Genomic DNA, 19,830 nt, shown 5'->3' with positions numbered 1-19,830 from the left:
GCTTCCAGGAGGAAGCGTCGTCCGACAGCGCTCCTCACCACGCTTGGAACCTCTGACTTCCTTGGAGCAGCAGGCCGAGACAGTTAATGAGGATTCACCACCCACTGAACAAAGCGTGGTGCCAGGATCTACGATTCCACTAGTGTCTGTTGAGACACTTTCCGTCTCGGTGAGTGAGATTGACTGTCTGGCGCGAGCTCTTACTAAGTCTGGAACAACAAGAACAGACACGGATGTTTCCAGTTCAGAAGAATTGAAGACAGTTTCCTGTGTTTTAAACTACTGAACGTAGGACTCTTCATGTTACCCCACCTGTGTTTACCAAGGCTGTTGTATGTAGTTCTGAGCCTATTATTTCCAGCTCTCCAGATTTTAAAGACTGTTTTTCACCTGCTCAGTTATTAGCTCAGCATTCAGCTCAATCATTAGCTCCGCCGCCTGCTCAGCTATCTGTTCAGCTCTGTACCTCCTGACCCCGTGTCTGTCTCTGCTGGAGGGTCCGAGGGACTCGTCCAGCTGTCTGTTCCCACTGGGGGTTCTGGAGAACCGCTCCACCCGTCTGTCTCTGCTGGAGGGTCAGAGGAGTCGCTCCAGCCGTCTGCCTCCATTGGAGGATCCGCTGACGGCTCTGGTGAGTCCATTCAGCCACCACCTGCACTTTCTATGCTGTCGCCTGCAGCGCCACCACCTGCTCCTTAGTTATTTTGTTGTGTTTAGTAATAAAGCTGTGTTGAGCACACTTTTTTGCCTCTGTGAGTCTGCACTTTGGGTCCACCATTCCTGCCTACTGCACACAGTACATGACACTGTGTGTGTCAGCATGCTAGTATTCATAAGGTTGGTCCATGTAAATATCTAATAGTGGGTGTGGTGAGCCATAGCCCTGCCCCCCATGACATGAAGCATGCATGGAGGAGATCCAGGCATCACCTAGCAGCCATGGTGCAGAAGCCAACGTGGGCTACAGCGACAAGCAGGTGGGCGCACCTGCCCACCCCCTAAGTGGTATCCAAAATACTGTACCTCCCTCCATCCAACCACACACTTCTTCAGGTCAGCTGTGACCTCACCTGCCTCAGGGACTCAAGAACCATGGTAGATGGCAGTATATGCAGCATGTAGATGCAGCACCAGGTCTAGGAGGTGCTGGAAAATGGCTGGGGTTCTGAACAAGCAGAACGAAAATGTGACAAATAGGTATATCCCATACGGAGTGAAGAAGGCCATTTTGTCCTTGGACTCTGCAGACAAGAGAATCAACCAGTCTTGGTTAAAATTGGTGTTGTGAAAAATTGAGCCATGCCAAACCAGTCCAGGAGCTCATCAACCTGGGGAATGGGGTAGGCATCTCAATCACCTTGTGGTCATCGATACAGAACCATATAGACCCATCTCTCTTCACTACAAGAACTATGGGGCTATACCACAAGCTGTACGACCCTTCTATTACCTCTATTTTCAGACAATTTTCAGACAATTCTCTCTGAACAATTTGTCTCTTATGTTCAGGTAACCTGTATGGCTGTCAATGCACCATCATGCATACTGTGTTTCAAAATGGTACTCTATGAGAGTAGGCAGGAGGGAGAACACATCTACAAATCACTGTTGCAATGCAGCAACATCTGCTCTCTGGGCCTGTCTCAGATGGTTATCCCAATGGAGAGAGGCAGGAATGGGAATGGAATTTGGGACTTCCAGCCCCAACTCATCTCTTCCCTTAACCAGACTCAACAGAGAAGCGTTTTCAGCCATTGAGGAGATTGAGGTGTTATACTTGTTTTGGCTCCAACTGTCCAACTGTACCACCATAGTCATCCCACTCGCCATGTGACCACAAAGTCTCCTTGCCACTTGGCAAGTAACTTTAAGCTTAAGGATGGGAGTAATACAATACCTTGTCTCCCGTTGAAAATTTCCTGTCTATCCCCTCTGTTGTACAGGCGTTGTTGACGTTCCTGGGCCTAAAGCAAATTTTCCTGTGACAACTCCCCTGTGCAGCTTTGCTCTTAGGTCCAGGACGTGCTGAATCTAATTTTTAGCTGGGTTTGGATCTTCCACCCAGTTTTCCTCAATTAGGTCTAACGAGGTCTAAAGTGTGCGAGACATGAACAATGTGCCCGAGTCAGTCAATATTGCTTTCGGGATGCCGACTCTGGAGATGACCTGAAACAATGCCTGCACCACACTCTTGGCAGAAATGGTGCACAGCAGCACTTCTTCGGGAAATTGCGTTGTATAATCCACCAGAACTAATACAAAACAATATCGTACTCTGTTGAAATGACCGACAAGCCATTGCCAGTGTGTTCAAATGGGACCTCCATTACCAGTAAAGGGCACATCAAGTGACCATTATTTTATTTTTTTTACCAAACTGTTCTAGTGGTAAATCCTCCATGGAGTGAATCACTGGAGCTGACGGGGTCATCTCCTCCTCCCTATGTGATCATGACCTGCTATTAAAGGTCATGATCACATCCCAACATACCGCCCCAAAAGGTTATAAAACCCCGGCCAATTTGTTCCTAGAATTAGGGGATGCAACAGGTGGGACCTAACTGCAGCCTTTACTCTATACATTTAACCTTAAATTTAATATGCAGTGGCATAATGGGATACTTGAGAACATCCCCATGAACACATATGACCTCCACCTACTAAAACCTCCAACAATGCCCTGGGTTGACACCTTACCGGAATGCTGTACGTCCATCCTGGATCAGGGGACGTTCCCAGAGACCCGGTGATGTGGAACACCTGCCCCACCTTCATCAATGGACACTCCCATCTCAGGTGTCCCAGTCCAGCACTCCTGCCCTGGCGTTTGTGCCAGCCTCCATGGTTCAAGTACTGTGGCTGCCCTGTCCAGGCCACAGGGAAGCAGATTGGCCAAAAAAGGGGTTTGTGGGCCATGGCTGTGGTGACCGCTCTGTTGGGGAGCCTCTTCCTCAGTGCTGGCATTAGCTGCAGTTTACTGGCTGCAGTTTACTGGCTGCAGTTTGCTGAGCGGCTGGCTGTGGCTCTCCGCACCCTCAGTCTGCGCAGCCATGTGGTCCTCTGTGAGGGTGACGGCTGCCTTCAGGTTTTCCGGCTGATGGCAGCGGACCCGTCACTCTAAACTGCTCTAGTGCCACCAGTGCCAGTATCTGCGCTTCTCCCTCCGATGGCCCAGTCTACACAGCTCTTGCGCTGACTCCACACCTCTCCAGATCCTGGTATCACAGATGAGCTACAGCTGCCTCATCATCCTCGTTGGCACTGCCCCTTGAGCCTGCTGCAGCAGAGGCATAGACCACAGCCCTGCCAAAATTATATTTATTAATCATGTAAATTGGACCAGAATTGGACATGACCTGCATGTCTATTCAACGTCCAATGTTTAGTTGGGCCTGATTATTCAGGACCTTGTATGAATTGTGTCGACAGAGGTGGGACAGAGAGCGATTGAAGTCAACCCAGCTTCCCCTGTCATCATTCTGAGACGGCATAAAAAGTCTTAACATCCAGCGTTATGTGTTAAAAATGATCAGAGTGAACAAACAGAGCTTTCCTTTATTTGCTAATAGTAGATCATTTTTATCAATTAAACATGTAATCGATAGTTCTGATCAGTATGTTAAATGAGAAATGTAGTTTGAATATTAAAAAGGACTGTTCTAATGTCTGAATTTTGTCTGTGTACATAATCCTGCTTTGAACTTGGCAGGTTAGCGTGTCCCTATACGAATGTGGAAAGATAAGCAACGTATGCAAATTCCATGATTTTGGATATCATAAAGGTTGAACAAGGAACCATATTTAATATGTGATTTTTCTGATATTTAATTATACTTAACACTGATATGAATAGAATCAGGTATATAAAAAAAGTATGTGTACGTTTAACCGGTATAATAAATAAGAAAATATCTATGCAATGATTCTGAAGACAGGCCTCACACTGAGAGTTTGACCTTGGTGTGTTTGAGTGTGTGTGTGTGTGTGTAACATGGGAGGGAGTGAGCAATTGCTAGCATGACGGAGTTTCTATACAGCTGGGTGGGTGCTATGTTACTGATGTTGAACTTTATTTTGTTCATACGGTTAATTATTAGAGTTGCCAACCATCCCGTAAAAAACAGAATCGTCTGTATTCAGAGAAAATATTACGGGTTTCATATTGAGGTGAAAAGGAACATTTTGTCCCGGACTTCAGCTACAATGAAAAATACACAAAGCTGGATTTATTCTGTGTTTACGCCGCACAGCTGCCTCTTCTTCTCTCATTCTCTCACCCTCCCTCTCCTGTTTCTACTTCAATCATAAAACTGATCAATGATCAGCTGATCGGCTTTTCTCTTTTGTTTATTTATTGCCCACTTTGCGCCAGAAAGAGGAAACCAGCGGATGTCGCGCTAAACAACAGCAGCACGTTTAAGCTTGATCAGCTGTTGTTACAATTTATTTAATATTACTTTCTACTATCAGCTGATGTTTGCTGGAGCCACAGCTGTAAAGCTGCTGGTCAGGATGTCGGTTTGGATATGTGGTGAGAGGGAAACATGAAGATGAAACCAGGAGATGTCCTTACTGAATCATCAGAGCTGAACAGGTGATGGAGAAACAGGTTTACCTTTTAGGTGACATGAATGAGTTGAAGGGAAGTTATGAACTGTTTCTGAGAGACAAATAACACCAGGATCCTTTTTTTACTTAGCTGACAGCTGGTAACTGTGCAGGGGCGGGTCTAGCAAACTGTTGCCAGGGGGGCAGGTAGGGCATTAACAGGGAGAGGGGAAATACTTTTCTTTCTTATTCTCATTTAAAATTTCTCGCTTTTAAAAAAATAATTATCTGAGTCTTACAACAAACGATTGATAGATTAATGCATATATACCATCAGAACAGTGTACATCACTGTCACAACAGCGTTTGTTTTCATTCAAAGGCTTTATGATTTTTCCTATAATGGCGGGCCGGTCTCTAGTCAAATTCCCCGGAACGATTTGTTTTTGTCCCAGTCCAGCCCTGTAAGCAGCTCATCTGCAGTCGTCTGTTACCAAACATCTTCCTATTCAGAAGGCAGAATTTCCGAGTTCTGAGTACAATCGAAAGCACCACGACTGCAGTTTTTGTGTTGGATGTAAAAAGCAGGCTAGAATCATGGCGGCGGTCAACGACGGTCCAGGCGTGGGATTTCTCTCGTGGAAATGTGCACATTATTTTTTTCCTTTCTATTGGTAGGTGGCACAGTGCACTTGTGGCAAGTAAGCAAGCTAGAAGACTGGCAGTCTGGCTGGGTATCCAGTTACGGAAGCAACACATTAACAAGAGAATTCTGAGTAAAACCAAAGTTACTTTCCTTAGTAACTATTTACTCTGAAAGTAACGAGTAACTTGAAGTAACTGAGTTACTTTTGATGGAAGTAACTAGTAATGTAACTAAGTTACTAATTTAAAGTAACTTACCCAACACTGCTCAACACAGAGTTTTAACCTTATAAGAGCCTGTTCAGCCAAATGGTCAAGCACATTTTGAGTCACTATATTTCAATAAGAAGAATAAAAAAATATAAATGAATAAAGAAAATATTAGAAAGTAACATACATTTACAAAAATCACTTGACCTTGCATCTGAGTGTCCTATTATGTAGGGGCCATGGTGGTGTGGGAGCACTGTAATCTGATAGCAAGAAAAGTAAAATCCAGTATTGGGCCTCCAGGATCCTCCCATAACTCAAAGACATGTATAGGGTTATGTTAATTGGTACTGACCTGGACCTGAATGTGGGCATGAATGGTTGTCTGTCTGTATGAGTCAGCCCAAAGACAAACTAGTGACCTGTCCAGTGTGCACCGTACCCCTGGCCCTATGACAGTTTGGCTAGGCTCCAGCACCCTGTGACCCTGAATTGGATAAGAAAGAGAAAATTGTGTTAAATGGACAGATTTTATGTGCGCCTTGTGTTTGCCTTTCTAATCTTGCCTCAAGGATTAACCCACCCCACCCCCCTTTTTTTCCTTGCTTTAAAATATGCAGGAAAGTGTGATAAAAACGCACCTGTTTGATTTTCACATTGATATATGACAGTCTTTCATTGGCCTAGAAAAGGAAAAAGCCAGTATAAATACTTTAAATGCACTTTGGCAGAGTGTGACTGTTTTTTGTTTTCTCATCGATCGAAGGCATGAAGTTGTTCATCCTGGTGGCTCTGTTCGGGCTTGGCCTTGCCCAGCACAACCCCCAATTTAAGAATGGAAGGACTTCCATCGTCCACCTGTTTGAATGGCGTTGGGCTGACATTGCTCAAGAGTGTGAACGCTTCTTGGGTCCCAAAGGCTTTGGCGGAGTTCAGGTATGTATAGCTATATATCACATGTAGCTTCTAGATAGGTAGGATAATCCTCTGTCTTCCTGCATTCTTTTACTACTTGAAAACAATGTGAATGAATGAATGAAACAATGAATGCATTAATGCATTATCACACTGATTACACAATACAGCCTACCTTTTGAGGTGTTGGAAGTTCAGCACAAACACTTCATGGAACTTGTATTTTCCGTTCTCATTAGTATTATATCTAAAATTCTATTTTCACACACTTTACTCAATTCAGTTTTTACTCACTACTATTGACACATTATGTCTTTAGAAAAGTATTGATTGACAAAAAAACTAAATTTGTATCATTAGACACAGATTTGGCGCTTCCACACCAGTTTCAATAGCATGGCCAGGTTTATAATTTTAAACTTTAGAAAGCTTTTCCAGCTCATGATTTTGTCACAAGAAAAATCAAAACCACTTTTTGTGATAAACTGTGTGCTGACCATCAACAGTAGAATCAGATTAATCTATTTAACACAAGCCTCCACCTACATAATTCTATTTAATACAATTATAACATGGTTTTTGTTTCTTGTGGGGTTTGTTTGTTTGTTTGTTTTTTCTATGCTCCGCAGATCTCTCCTCCAAATGAACACATTGTGTTGGGCATTCCCTGGAGGCCCTGGTATCAAAGATATCAGCCAGTCAGCTACAACCTCTGCTCAAGATCTGGCAGTGAGGCAGAACTAAAAGACATGATCACCCGATGCAACAAAGTTGGGGTAAACTAAATTACAGCTGTCATTTGATGATAAGCATTGCAGACTTCAGGTTTCTTAATTTTACAGAATTGTGGTCATCTGCAACCTCTTGCATAACAAAAAGTTATTACCAGTTTTTGTTATGACACTTTTTGGAACATTATAGAAACAGTACCTGGCAGTTTAGGTGATATAATAAATATCAACAATTTAACAAATGTATTTTATTTGAACCTAACATGTAAAAAAAATCACTGAAAATGATGAGGTTTCGAAACAGAATTTGATTTTGTGCACTGCACCCTCAACAATATATATATCCCAAAAGGTTAACATCTATGTGGATGCTGTCATCAACCACATGTGTGGATCTGGTGGTGGAACAGGAACCCACTCTTCATGTGGAAGCTGGTTTGACGCTAGCAATGAAGACTTCCCCAGTGTCCCGTATTCTTACTTGGACTTCAATGACTATAAATGCAAGACTGGGAGTGGTGAAATTGAGAACTATGGTGATATATATCAGGTAAGAAATGTCACTCAACAAAACAAAATTTTTGTTGCTTCTGACACCACTGGCAAGAGCTTACTTACTATCTTATTATAATACATAAAATCTCTGCCTTTCTCTTGTCTATCACTGGTTTTATACCATATTGCAATAGCTTTAAATATTTTTTTCTTATGTTGTTAAGATATGTCATCCACAGTGTATATTTTGTGGTCACTTATCATGCCCATGTACATCTATATTCTCTTTCTATTACAGCATCATTCATCAATTTTGACTTCATCTTTTATTTGTCTGTTACCAAATATTCCAATTTTTGTTTGGCTATAACTTTCCCAAAATATATCACCAATTTCTTTTAATCTATCATTTTGCTTCTATTCAGGAACCACCTCTTTTCCCATTTAATCAAAAACAAAACAAACACTACTAACAGTTTAGGTCCTATCGCTGAATCCTGTAGTACCATATAAGAAACCTTTCATAAATCAGAGATCTCCTTATTTCTTTGTAGGTACTTATCATTAATGTAAATATTTTTATCCCCCCACAGTCTACTATAATCAATCACGGCATATAACATGTTGTTTGTTGCTTTTCATGTTTCTCCTTCAACTTATCTAACTGCTGCTGAAATGGATCTTTTTTATTCTGAAGCCATACTCATAGTCACTCAGTAATTTGTATTCCTTTTACTTTTTTATCAAATTATCTACCTAATTATACATAGATTCCAGTCCAGTGTCAACAATTTTATTCTTCAGCTTTTCAACAGTATTTCATTTTCATTAGCAGCTTGAAATAGAAAGCAGTGCAAATTTGTGTGGATAATATCTCCATGCATACTATAGTTGCTTCTTAGCTCCACAATCTGAATAAATATTAACTGCTGTAAGTACGTGACTGCCGTCTGGTGGGTCTGCTGGATCTTGCCCTGGAGAAAGACTATGTTAGGGGCAAAGTGGCCGAGTACATGAACAAGCTGATTAACATGGGTGTGGCTGGATTCAGAGTGGATGGCTGCAAACACATGTGGCCTGGTGATCTGAGTGCTGTCTATGGTCGTCTGAACAACCTTAACACCCAGTGGTTCCCCGGTGGCTCCAGACCTTTCATCTATCAGGAGGTAAGTTTTTCTGGACAAACTGTATCTAGGGCAGCCATCAGACAGGATGGAATAACAGCATATACAAATCAAACATTCTTGCAAAATACATGAACATTACTATTTAGCAAGCAAAAGAAAAATAGTTAATAGTATAAAATGTTCAAGCTTGTTTTCTTTGTATTATTGTAGGGTCTTTACCTAACAATATAAAATGTCTTGAGGTAACTGTTGTTTCGATTTGGTGCTGTATAAATATAATTTAATTGAACTGAGATGAACTGAAAAGTAAGCTGCAGTTACAGATGCACACTATAAATATCATGTCTTTCTTTCCTACTAAAAGCTGAACAGCATATGCATGTTACTTCATGCTACAAATAGTGTAGAGATTTCATTTATTTACTCCGTTGCTAGTTAAAAACTTTAAATGATATGAATTTTGAACTGAATCAGCTTTCTAAGGTATAAATTTTCCTCTTTTCCCTCTAGGTTATTGATCTGGGCGGTGAGCCTATAACAGCTAATGAGTATGTCCACCTTGGAAGAGTGACTGAGTTTAAATATGGTGCCAAACTGGGAAACATATTCAGAAAGTGGAACAATGAGAAGCTTTGTTATACCAAGTATGTGTCGTTTCCCCTCATGTCACTAAATGAAGTACCCATGTACGCATGTATGTATGTATATATGTGTGTGTGTGTGTGTGTGTGTGCATATATATGTATATATATATATATGTGTATATATATATATATATATATATATATATATATATATATATGCACACACACACACACATATATATATACATATATGTGTGTGTATGTGTGTTTCATTTTTCACATTTATTTTGCTGTAAATTTGCTGTAATAGTAAAATCAATTTCTAATTTGTTTTGATGTATTTAGGAACTGGGGAGAAGGATGGGGTTTCATGGCTAATGGTAATGCTGTCATTTTCACTGACAATCATGATAATCAGAGAGGTAGTGGTGCTGGCGGTGCATCCATCCTTACATTCTGGGATCCCAGGCTCTACAAGATGGCTGTTGGTTTCATGCTTGCCCACCCTTACGGTGTAACTAGGGTCATGTCTAGCTATCGCTGGGACCGCAACTTTGTAAATGGAAAAGTATGTTCACTCTTAATGGAAAAAAATGCAATGCTTAGTATGTATTAGACAGTTTTTTGTTGAATATATCCATCCATGTGGCACAGGATCAGAATTACTGGATTGGACCCCCCAGCAATGGTGATGGATCAACCAAGCCTGTTCTTATCAATCCTGATCAGACCTGTGGGAATGGATGGGTTTGTGAGCATAGATGGCGTCAGATCACGTAAGTCACTCAGAAATTAAGACAAAGCAAGCATCTGACATCATGCAAAACAAAATCCAGTTCTTCTTTGTCATCTGGACTATAACAATCTATAGGCATCACATGATAACATTTTGTCCTGTCTTCTTTCTAGTAACATGGTCATTTTCCGTAATGTGGTCAATGGACAGCCTCACTCGAACTGGTGGGACAACCAGGGCAATCAGGTTGCCTTTGGGCGTGGTAATCGTGGTTTCATCGTTTTTAACAATGATGACTGGTAAGGATGTTTTTCTCCAAAGACTTTGTGTGTGACTGTTTCCTAATACTGTACAGTTTCACAAAAAAGCAGACTATTTGAGAGCACATCAAAATATAGCTAATATGAACATCATTCACCAATAACATTTACAATTTTGACATTAAATGTATTCCAGAACTACAAAAAAGCTTACTTTTTTGTAGTTCTGGAATGAGCAGTATCAGTTGTGTACAGGAAATTACACTATTAATACAGAAAATTACACTAAATTTAATTTTTGGTGTTACTCCCAACCAAGCATTACAGTTTAATTGTGGCACTGTTGTGGCTTTAAAATTAAGCTGGCCTTTATTTTCCATTTCAGGGACCTGAATGTCACCCTGAACACAGGCATGCCTGGTGGCACCTACTGTGATGTAATTTCTGGTCAAAAGGAAGGAAGCAAATGTACTGGGAAGCAGGTTACTGTTGGTAGTGATGGCCGTGCCCACTTTTCGATCAGTAACAAAGATGAGGACCCCTTCATTGCTATACATGCTGATTCTAAACTGTAAATCCATAATAAAATAAATGCATCTTTCAAATAAATATTTCAAATTCAAATAAAGCATACTGTTGAAAGAGAAGATTTTTTTTTGTCATTTTTAACATATTTATTTAAATGAAATAAGCACACACAACAGTTTGAATACATTATCAAATACTGGAAAAACGTATGTGTGACCAAGTTTGCATAATATATAACGTGGCATTGTGTATTTGAATGTATATATAATGTATTTATACATTTAAATTGTATGTCAAAAGAGAAAATAAGAATTTTATGCTTGCAATTTATTTTGGACTCGTATTTTAACAAAATAAGAACAATTAAGAGAAACTTTGTTGAAGCCATGAAGCTAAAGCGCACTTATATGAAAAAAAAAAAAGTAATGAAGCTCGACACAGCTGCATTCACTGACACATTATTTGACTCTGAATAAATAAACTAGAGAGAAACCAGGGCCCCCTTCTGATACGACATGCTTCACCCAGGAGGTGCTGAGGTGGCATTCGAATCAGTGCCCCAACCCCCCCAAAAAACAAGAAAAAAAAAACCAACCCAGTGGAACACCAAACAGAACAGAATGGTACAGACACAAGATAGTATTGGGCGCCGTTTGTAAACATTTTTCCACATTTAGCTCAAAACCTTACAAAAACATGTTTTTTTGAGTCATTTTTTTTTACATTTAGTAAAATATTTGTAACTTTTCATATTTAAAACACAATTTTAAATGTTAAATCTAAATGTTAAATATTAAATCTAAATATTATATTTAAATCTAAATGTTAAATGTTAAATCTAAGTGTTACAGGAAACTAAATATTTAGCTAAATTTATTGTACGGATCAACGGAAATACCAAAATAAAAGCTTTACGAAAACCTCCAGTAGTGATGTGCGATACCGCTGATTTCCATTCCGATCCGACACCAAGTAAAATTCAGGGTGGTATCGACAATACTGATCCGATACCGATACTTTGTACAAAAACTTATTTTATTTATTGTATCTTTTATTGTATCTCAAATTATAGCATCATAATAAATACTGACATCAGATTACTTGTTCTTATCACTTAATAATGCAGAATTCATTATATAGAAATATAAAACTGAAGTTGTGCGCTATTTGAACACCTTGCTGAGCTGCAGCACTAAAGGACTCTGTGAGAGATGTCTGTCTCACCCTAGCAGCACCTATCCCTGTCCACTCCTCCTTTTCAGTTCGCCTCAACATATGCTTGTCATATTCTGTGATATGATTTACTCTGAGGTTTTTGATGAGGTTAGTGGAGCTGCCACAACATCGCACCTTCTTGCCACATGTATCGCAAACCACTCCTCGGCTGTTTGTGGAGGTAAAATACGTCCACACATGACTCCACTTGAGCTCAGCCATTGTTGTGAGTGCGCACACCAGGGGCTGCGACATGTTTATACAGCCATATTTTGCACATCACTATGAAAGGCGGAAGAGGAAGTAGTTCCTTCCAATGTAGACAATCCGAATGATATAGTGTCTTTCCACTGTGTTCCTGTTAATGATAAACTACAAATTTACCCTAAATTACTAAAATATCGATATTTTAATATGAGAATCGATTCTAGAACATAAATGACTGGTATCAGAGGAATCCGCACATCACTAACCTACAGTGCAAAAAGTGTGCCGGTAGTGGTCAGATTGTGTCTGCTCTCCCCTGATGGTCAATTCTCACCGCCATGAGCTGCTTCACTTCTTGCCTATCAGCACGTCCAGCACTTTAGCTGAAAACATCGGAAGGTCCATTTTTTCAGCCATCCAAAGGTTCAGCAGTAGTGGACTCAAAGCATGTCCAGCTGGACATTGGCTGGACGCACATGTCCAGCCAAATCGCTGGGCATGCTTGTAGGCAAATTGTGCCTCAAGTCCCTGCTTAAAATAAGTAGGGACTTGACTAGACACTAGTAAACCAATAATTTAATTAATTGCATAGGGACCAATAGAGTAAAAGACATTTTTGAACAAAAAGACATGTTTAATTGTCACGAGAGCAGGAAAATGGACTGCTAAATAATTTGTAAAGTACAAACAAATTCAAATTCAAAAATATGTATAAAAGTGTGATTAAAAAAACCCCAGTGTAAATATAATGTTGTCACATTGTTGAAATGAATTCATACAAAAAGTGTTGCTGTACACAGCTAAATAACCGGATAACATGTTATTTAATTGTGTACCTGAATAGTAAGAACAGTAAATAGTTCTGTACACAACTGTCAAAGACTATCATGCTATTATGTAATTATGCACATTTCCATGTTTTATATTTTGCTTAAAATAAATACTGTTATTTTCAAAAAGCAATAATCACACACTAGAAACACATAATAAAGAAAAACAAAAGAAAATCAAGACACACATAAGAAGTCTGAGACTCCCAAGTTCTTTGGAGAAGTCTTTGGAATACTGTGTGCACATTATATTTCTGTGGTTCCAGTCTGAAAAAATGCATACAAAATCAATTCATAGGAAATGGAGTGTCTCTATTATTTTTCTTTTGGACACAGCTGCATACCCTGTTAGGTTAATAGGTTTTGTAGCTAATTAATGTGTTAGGTTATTTGAGTGCACTGCAGTAGCTGTACAGCTACTGTAATATCTCTCTGGCCCGGTGTTTCCCAACCACTGTGCTGCGGCACATAGGTGTGCCATGAGAAATGATCAGCTGTGCCGTCAAAGATTATCTGCAATAGACAAATATTTGAAATGAAATAGTCTGACCTGGGTCCTGGAGAAAATTCCGACCCAGATGAGGGCCCGGGCATGAGTAGTGGTCAGAAGAAAGCAAAAAACGTATACTGGGGACAAACTGAACTATTTCCGCTATACCTAGAGCACGGGAAAAAATTATCAATATGCTTTTTGTGACTTTTTTTTTTTTTTTTGTGGTGTGGAAATTTTGTGGGTGATTTTTCCAAATTGGAAATATGTGCCGTGGCTGGGAAGGTTGGGAAACACTGCTCTAGCCAACTGTCAAGGACGGTCATACCATTATGTAATTACCTACATGTTTACGTTTCCATATTTTAGATTTTCAAATAAAATAAATGGTGTTCAGTGTGTTTACTTGGGAGTTAACAAATAACTCCCATCGTCACACACTAAAAACATACAATTAAAGAAAAACTAAACAAAAACAAACTACACAAAAACAGTGTGAGAATATCAAGGTATCTCCACAGTCCTTGTTTGAATAACCTTTTGGGTACTATGTGCCCTTTATATTTTTGTGGTTCCAGTCACAGAATTGTGTCACATCTTCTTCCATTCAGCTGATTAAAATGGAACCAGGGAATTGTGATAAAAATGCACCTGTTTTGTTTCCATGTTGATTTACCAGTCTCTCATTGGCCTGGGTGGGTATAAATACAGTTAATACACTGTGACACAGCGTGACTGTGTTTTGATTTTTTTGTCCACTGAAAGCATGAAGTTGTTCATCCTGGTAGCTCTCTTTGGGCTCAGCCTTGCCCAGCACAACCCAAACTTTAAGCATGGAAGGACTTCCATTGTCCACCTGTTTGAGTGGCGTTGGGCTGACATTGCTCAAGAGTGTGAACGCTTCTTGGGTCCCAAAGGTTTTGGTGGAGTTCAGGTATGTATAGCTGATATATAACTAAATGAAAGGTGTCTTATTTTCAAAAATGTATATTATTATTATTTTTAAACTTATTTTCAAAAGAGTCCACCCCTTTGGACAAGATGCAGGAAATGGTTGCAAAATTACTACAGATGCAACTATAAAGATTACGAAAGATGAAAGAATTGACAATGAAACAGTGAACAAAGCGATAACTACCACATACTAGAATTATCCAACCAGTAGAATTTACCCTGTTTGATTGTCACATGGACTAATTTGCATATTGTGATTGGAAGTGAACTGGAAATAGTGAGGGGTTTTTTGTTTTTTTGTTTTTTTAAAGAGGCAGGTTTGGTGAGATTTGACCACAGGAGTTAAGATTTAAAACTTACTAAGTTCCTTAAAATCAAATCTGTTTGAACATGGCAAGTCAAATGTATTTTTCTGTTGTGTAACAGTTTATGTTATATCAACTGATTTTTCCACTTATACTAGTATCAGTATAACGTCTTTAGTGACAATTTTAGTAACAATCTTCTATCAACATAATTAATTAATAAAATTATCATTCAGACTGTATTATGTTTGTGCTGATCTATTGCTCAGATCTCTCCTCCACATGAGCACGTTCTAGTGAGCGATCCATGGAGGCCCTGGTGGCAGCGATACCAGCCAGTTAGCTGCTCTGCTCAAGATCTGGCAGTGAGGCAGAACTGAGAGACATGATCACCAGATGCAACAAAGTTGGGGTAAACTAAATTACAGTTGTGACCGAGTCATAAGCATGAAAGACCTATCTGCATTTGATTGCACATTGTAAATGTGTATGATTATATAAAACAACAAGTTGGAAAATGAATATTGTAAAAACACTGACTGGCAATTAATAACAAAATAATAAAGATTGACAATTTACAAGACTGACTGTATTTGAACATATTACGCAAGAAAAGTCAAGGAAACTGCTAAGTTATTGGACACAAATTTTGATGTGGTGAACTGCATCCTCACCAATTATTATATCACAACAGGTTAACGTCTACGTAGACACCCTTATCAACCACATGTGTAAAACCTTCAGTGGAACGGGAACCCACTCTTCATGTGGAAGCTGGTTTGATGCTGGGAACAGAGACTTCCCCAGTGTTCCTTATTCCTCCTTGGACTTCAATGACCAAAAATGCAAAACTTCGAGTGGCAATATTGAGAACTATGGTGACAAATATCAGGTAAGAAATGTTATCAAGAAACAATGTGAGACATTTTTTTAGTAGAGGATATCCATCAATACTTATCCAAAAGTTTAATCTTTTACCAACTGTCTGAGTTAATCATTACTTCTTTCTGTTATTTTTTCAGTGGTATGATAGTGGGGGGTGGTAATGTACAGAAAGGGTGTAGAGTTCAACACAATGCTTTTAAAACGACATTTCACTAAGCAAAGAAACTTTTCTTTCTAATTCCAAACAACCTCTGAATACAGTTTTGAAATAGATTATTACTTGCTTTGTACATGATAAGTGTAGTGTTAAGATCGATACATCTGGAACATTTTTAGGTGAGTAGTTTAATAAATATTAAAATGGTTTACTACTTTTGTTGCTGTTTGTTTTTATTTTTATTATTATTTTTATTTTAATTTTTTGGGGGGTCTTCAAAAACCCCACAAGGTGAGTGATATGAGGAGCTATTTGGCAACAAAACAATATAATTCTTTTTGGTGATATAATTTTTTCTGCGTAATTTGAGATCAGTTGTTGTGACAAAATGTATTTCCAGTCATTTATTTCTTTTACAGATTACACTGGTGATCTGAGATCTATAGGTTTTGTTTTGTTTTTTTGTTTTTTACAAAACACCTTTTATTCCTTGTCATACTTCACATATGATATGCACTATACTGCCAAAAGTAATTACTCACGGATCCAAATCATTAAATTCAGATGTTCCTATCACTTCCATGGCCACAGGTATTTAAAATCAGGCACATAGTCATACAGAATGGTTGCATTCTGGAGCTCAGTGAATCCAGCGTGGTACCAAGATTGGATGCCACCAGTGCGCCAAGTTCCACTGGTAAAATTTCTTCTTGGGTCCAAATGCTGAATAAAATATTAACTGTTACAGGTATGTGACTGCCGTCTGGATAATTTGCTGGATCTTGCCCTGGAGAAAGAATATGTTAGGGGTAAGGTGGCCGAGTACATGAACAAGCTTATTGACATAGGCGTGGCTGGATTCAGAATGGATGCCTGCAAACACATGTGGCCTGGTGATCTGAGCGTTGTCTATGGTCGTCTGAAAAACCTTAACACCCAGTGGTTCCCCAGTGGCTCCAGACCTTTCATCTATCAGGAGGTAAGTTTTAAAAAAAAACGTTTTGGTGAAATAAATAAATACTTTAGCATGTTTTTCAGTTTTCATGAAATCGTGGGATTTGATAAGTCTTAGAGTTTACATGTCCTTTATATGTGACTGAAATGTAGAACAGATCTTGGTTCATATTTTATCTTGCAGGACTGGAAAAGATGTAAACAAATAAGAACACTCTAGGTCCAGATGTAAACATTAATGTAATTATTATTTTGCAGAGACCAGAATAGCACTGTAACATGGTGAATGGCCTGTATTTGTATAGCGCTTTACTTAGTCCCTGTGGACCCCAAAGCGCTTTACACTGCATTCAGTCATCCACCCATTCACACAGACATTCACACACTGGTGATGGCAGCTTTCCAGTTGCCAGCCGAACACATACCAACAACAACAATAACCCAGGAGTTAGCCCACACTTTAAGTCAGCAAGGCATAATCAGGTGCATCCACCTCCCCTGCAGTGGCACCGCAGACCCCTGTGAGTGGGAGGGGGAATCGGCCTGGACCGATGCCCCTGCCCCAGCGACAGGGAGGTGTCCATTCAAATGGCCGCCCGCGTATTCAGTGGCAGCAGTGACAAGGTGGGTCTGAGGGCTGCGCTCATATGTCCAGCGATAGCCCTGGAGATGGTCTGGGGACCACCCATATGGCAAGCGGCGGCAGATACGAGCCAAGGCTCACTGGCAGCTCGACAGGAGGAATACACGCAGGACCTAACCACGTGCTCGCCTCTAGTGGAGATAGGACAGGTCCAGCCAGTGTGCTGGCCTCTGGTGTGGACCAGCCAGCACAGGTGACCACAGGCATAGCAGGACCCTCGCGCACCTCCACCTTCGGCTGCCGAGGTCACCTGGGCGCCTCGTCTTACACCTCCAGCTGCCGAGGTCCTCCATGGACCTTGTCCTCCATCTCTCACTTGTCCTGTATGTCTGGCTGCCGAGGTGCCACGCACGCCTCGACGTCCATCTCTGGCAGGGCAGGTGCGTGAGCCGGCGGTTGCTCGGTGGCTCTCCTCCGGGGAACAGGAACAGGTGCAGGCCACAGCAAGGCACCTGCCGCTCTCTCCCGAGGAATGGTGACGGGTGCGGAGGCAGGCTGTGTCCTGGCTGGCCTCACCCTGGGGGCCTGCATGGGCGCTGGAACAGTCCGGACCTACGTTCCCATACCGTCACGGGTCGTGGATAGGGCTGGCGGCGGTGTTGACCAGGGACCAACACCTGGTCCTGCAGTTCTTCCCACCGCCGTCTGCTTCCATTGCGTGGCCACCAGCTCGGCTACCATTTGGGTCAGCTTCTTCCCTTGCTGGCCCAGTCCTGGTCTGCTGCGGCCCCTTCCTGGGTTTTGGCACCACTGTAACATAACCAATGCAGATCCGATGATGTTCGCATGCTTTTCAGCATCTCGATATTAACACTCAAGTTGCTGCTGGCTGTTGCAAACACACACAGCTACAGCTTTCCAGTTGCCAGCTGAAGACATACCAACTACAACAATAACGCAGGAGTTAGCCCACACTTTAAACCGGTGAGGGGTAATTGGGGATGCCACTCAGGTGAGTCTGCCTAAACTGCAGCGGCACCGCAGCCCATGCTTCACCACAAGCACAAAATAAGAATCTGTACAAATAGATGCCATCATCTGGCATTGTTCTTTTTTTTTTTTTTTTTTTTACTAAAATATGTGACGGTTTGAAACATATATGGTTCTTGCAATAACATCATTAGATAATTTAGTACTACTTATTTAAACCCTTCTCACTTTTCAGACTATAGTATCAGTTTTTTCTTTTCGCTCTAGGTTATTGATCTGGGAGGTGAGGCTATTTCAGCTAATGAGTACGTCAGCCTTGGAAGAGTGACTGAGTTTAAATATGGTGCCAAACTGGGAGAGGTCTTCAGAAAGTGGAACAACCAGAAGCTTTCCTACACTAAGTATGTGTTGTTTCTACTGGTATATCTAAGGAAAATATTACACAATTTAATAGAAAAGGTTTTTTTTAAAGACATAACAGATATATGTCATTGTTAACAATACTCTTTGTAAAGGAAAAATAAACAGATAAAAACTACTATAAAGGTGCAGGGGCCGACCAATTGGTTGTCAAAGTCAAATTCACATCCATCATATGTTGACTTTTTGAGAAGCAGAATTTTACAGGAGTGTAGTTAGAGCAACCAGTGCAAACTCTATCTTAAGTACTGGTCTGAACAAAGACTTAGTAATGATCAGCTATAATAAAAAAAATAAAATAAAATACATTTCTTTTTTCTTTGCTGTATTTAGGAACTGGGGAGAAGGATGGGGTTTCATGGCTAATGGGAATGCTCTCGTCTTCACTGACAACCATGATAACCAGAGAGGCCATGGTGCTGGCGGTGCATCCATCCTTACATTCTGGGACCCCAGGCTCTACAAGATGGCTGTTGCTTACATGCTTGCCCACCCTTACGGTGTAACCAGGGTCATGTCTAGCTATCGGTGGGACCACAACATTGTAAACGGACAAGTATGTTCACAAGTATAATGCAATATCTAGTGTGTATTAGACGTTTTTTTGTTGAATTCGTTCATTAACGCTTGTATTATAGGATCAGAATGACTGGATTGGACCCCCCAGCAATGGTGATGGGTCAACCAAGCCTGTTACTATCAACTCTGACCAGACCTGTCAGATCACGTAAGTCGACGGACTGGTAAGCACACTGACCTTATGCAAATTCACATTGTTCTGCTTTGTCAGCTACACCATCAAAACTGTAGACATCATGTATTATGATTGTAATTTGTCCTTTCTCCTATTTAGTAATATGGTCACTTTCCGTAATGTGGTCAATGGACAGCCTCACTCCAACTGGTGGGACAACCAGGGCAACCAGGTTGCCTTTGGGCGTGGTAACCGTGGTTTCATCGTTTTTAACAATGAGGACTGGTAAGGATTATGTTCTCTTTGTTTGTGTGTGACAGCTTCCTAATATTTCATTTTAAATGAAAACAAATAATTTCACCATTAA

The 19,830-nt window shown here is 40.5% G+C and overlaps 1 protein-coding gene and 1 pseudogene across 2 annotated transcripts; both read left to right on the top strand.

The window, feature by feature from the left end:
• Nucleotides 1-6,152: 6,152 nt before the first annotated feature.
• Nucleotides 6,153-10,889, top strand: LOC146367920 (alpha-amylase). The gene is made up of 9 exons (XM_084912371.1): nucleotides 6,153-6,339; nucleotides 6,948-7,094; nucleotides 7,402-7,599; nucleotides 8,480-8,710; nucleotides 9,182-9,315; nucleotides 9,601-9,823; nucleotides 9,910-10,031; nucleotides 10,165-10,290; nucleotides 10,637-10,889. The coding sequence occupies exons 1-9, from the start codon at nucleotides 6,172-6,174 to the stop codon at nucleotides 10,824-10,826; spliced, it is 1,539 nt and encodes a 512-aa protein (XP_084768497.1). The 5' UTR covers nucleotides 6,153-6,171; the 3' UTR covers nucleotides 10,827-10,889.
• A 3,398-nt stretch (nucleotides 10,890-14,287) lies between these two features.
• LOC146367919 (alpha-amylase-like) lies at nucleotides 14,288-19,752 on the top strand (annotated as a pseudogene). Its single transcript, XR_014797564.1, has 8 exons — nucleotides 14,288-14,455; nucleotides 15,050-15,192; nucleotides 15,475-15,672; nucleotides 16,571-16,801; nucleotides 18,617-18,750; nucleotides 19,103-19,325; nucleotides 19,408-19,496; nucleotides 19,623-19,752. The product of XR_014797564.1 is annotated as an alpha-amylase-like (transcript).
• The last annotated feature ends 78 nt before the right edge of the window (nucleotides 19,753-19,830 follow it).

Source organism: Perissodus microlepis, chromosome 18, assembly GCF_051167445.1.
Source record: "Perissodus microlepis isolate ML-2025 ecotype Zambia chromosome 18, ASM5116744v1, whole genome shotgun sequence".
Lineage (NCBI taxonomy): Eukaryota > Metazoa > Chordata > Actinopteri > Cichliformes > Cichlidae > Perissodus > Perissodus microlepis.
This window is presented reverse-complemented; position numbering and strand designations above follow the sequence as displayed.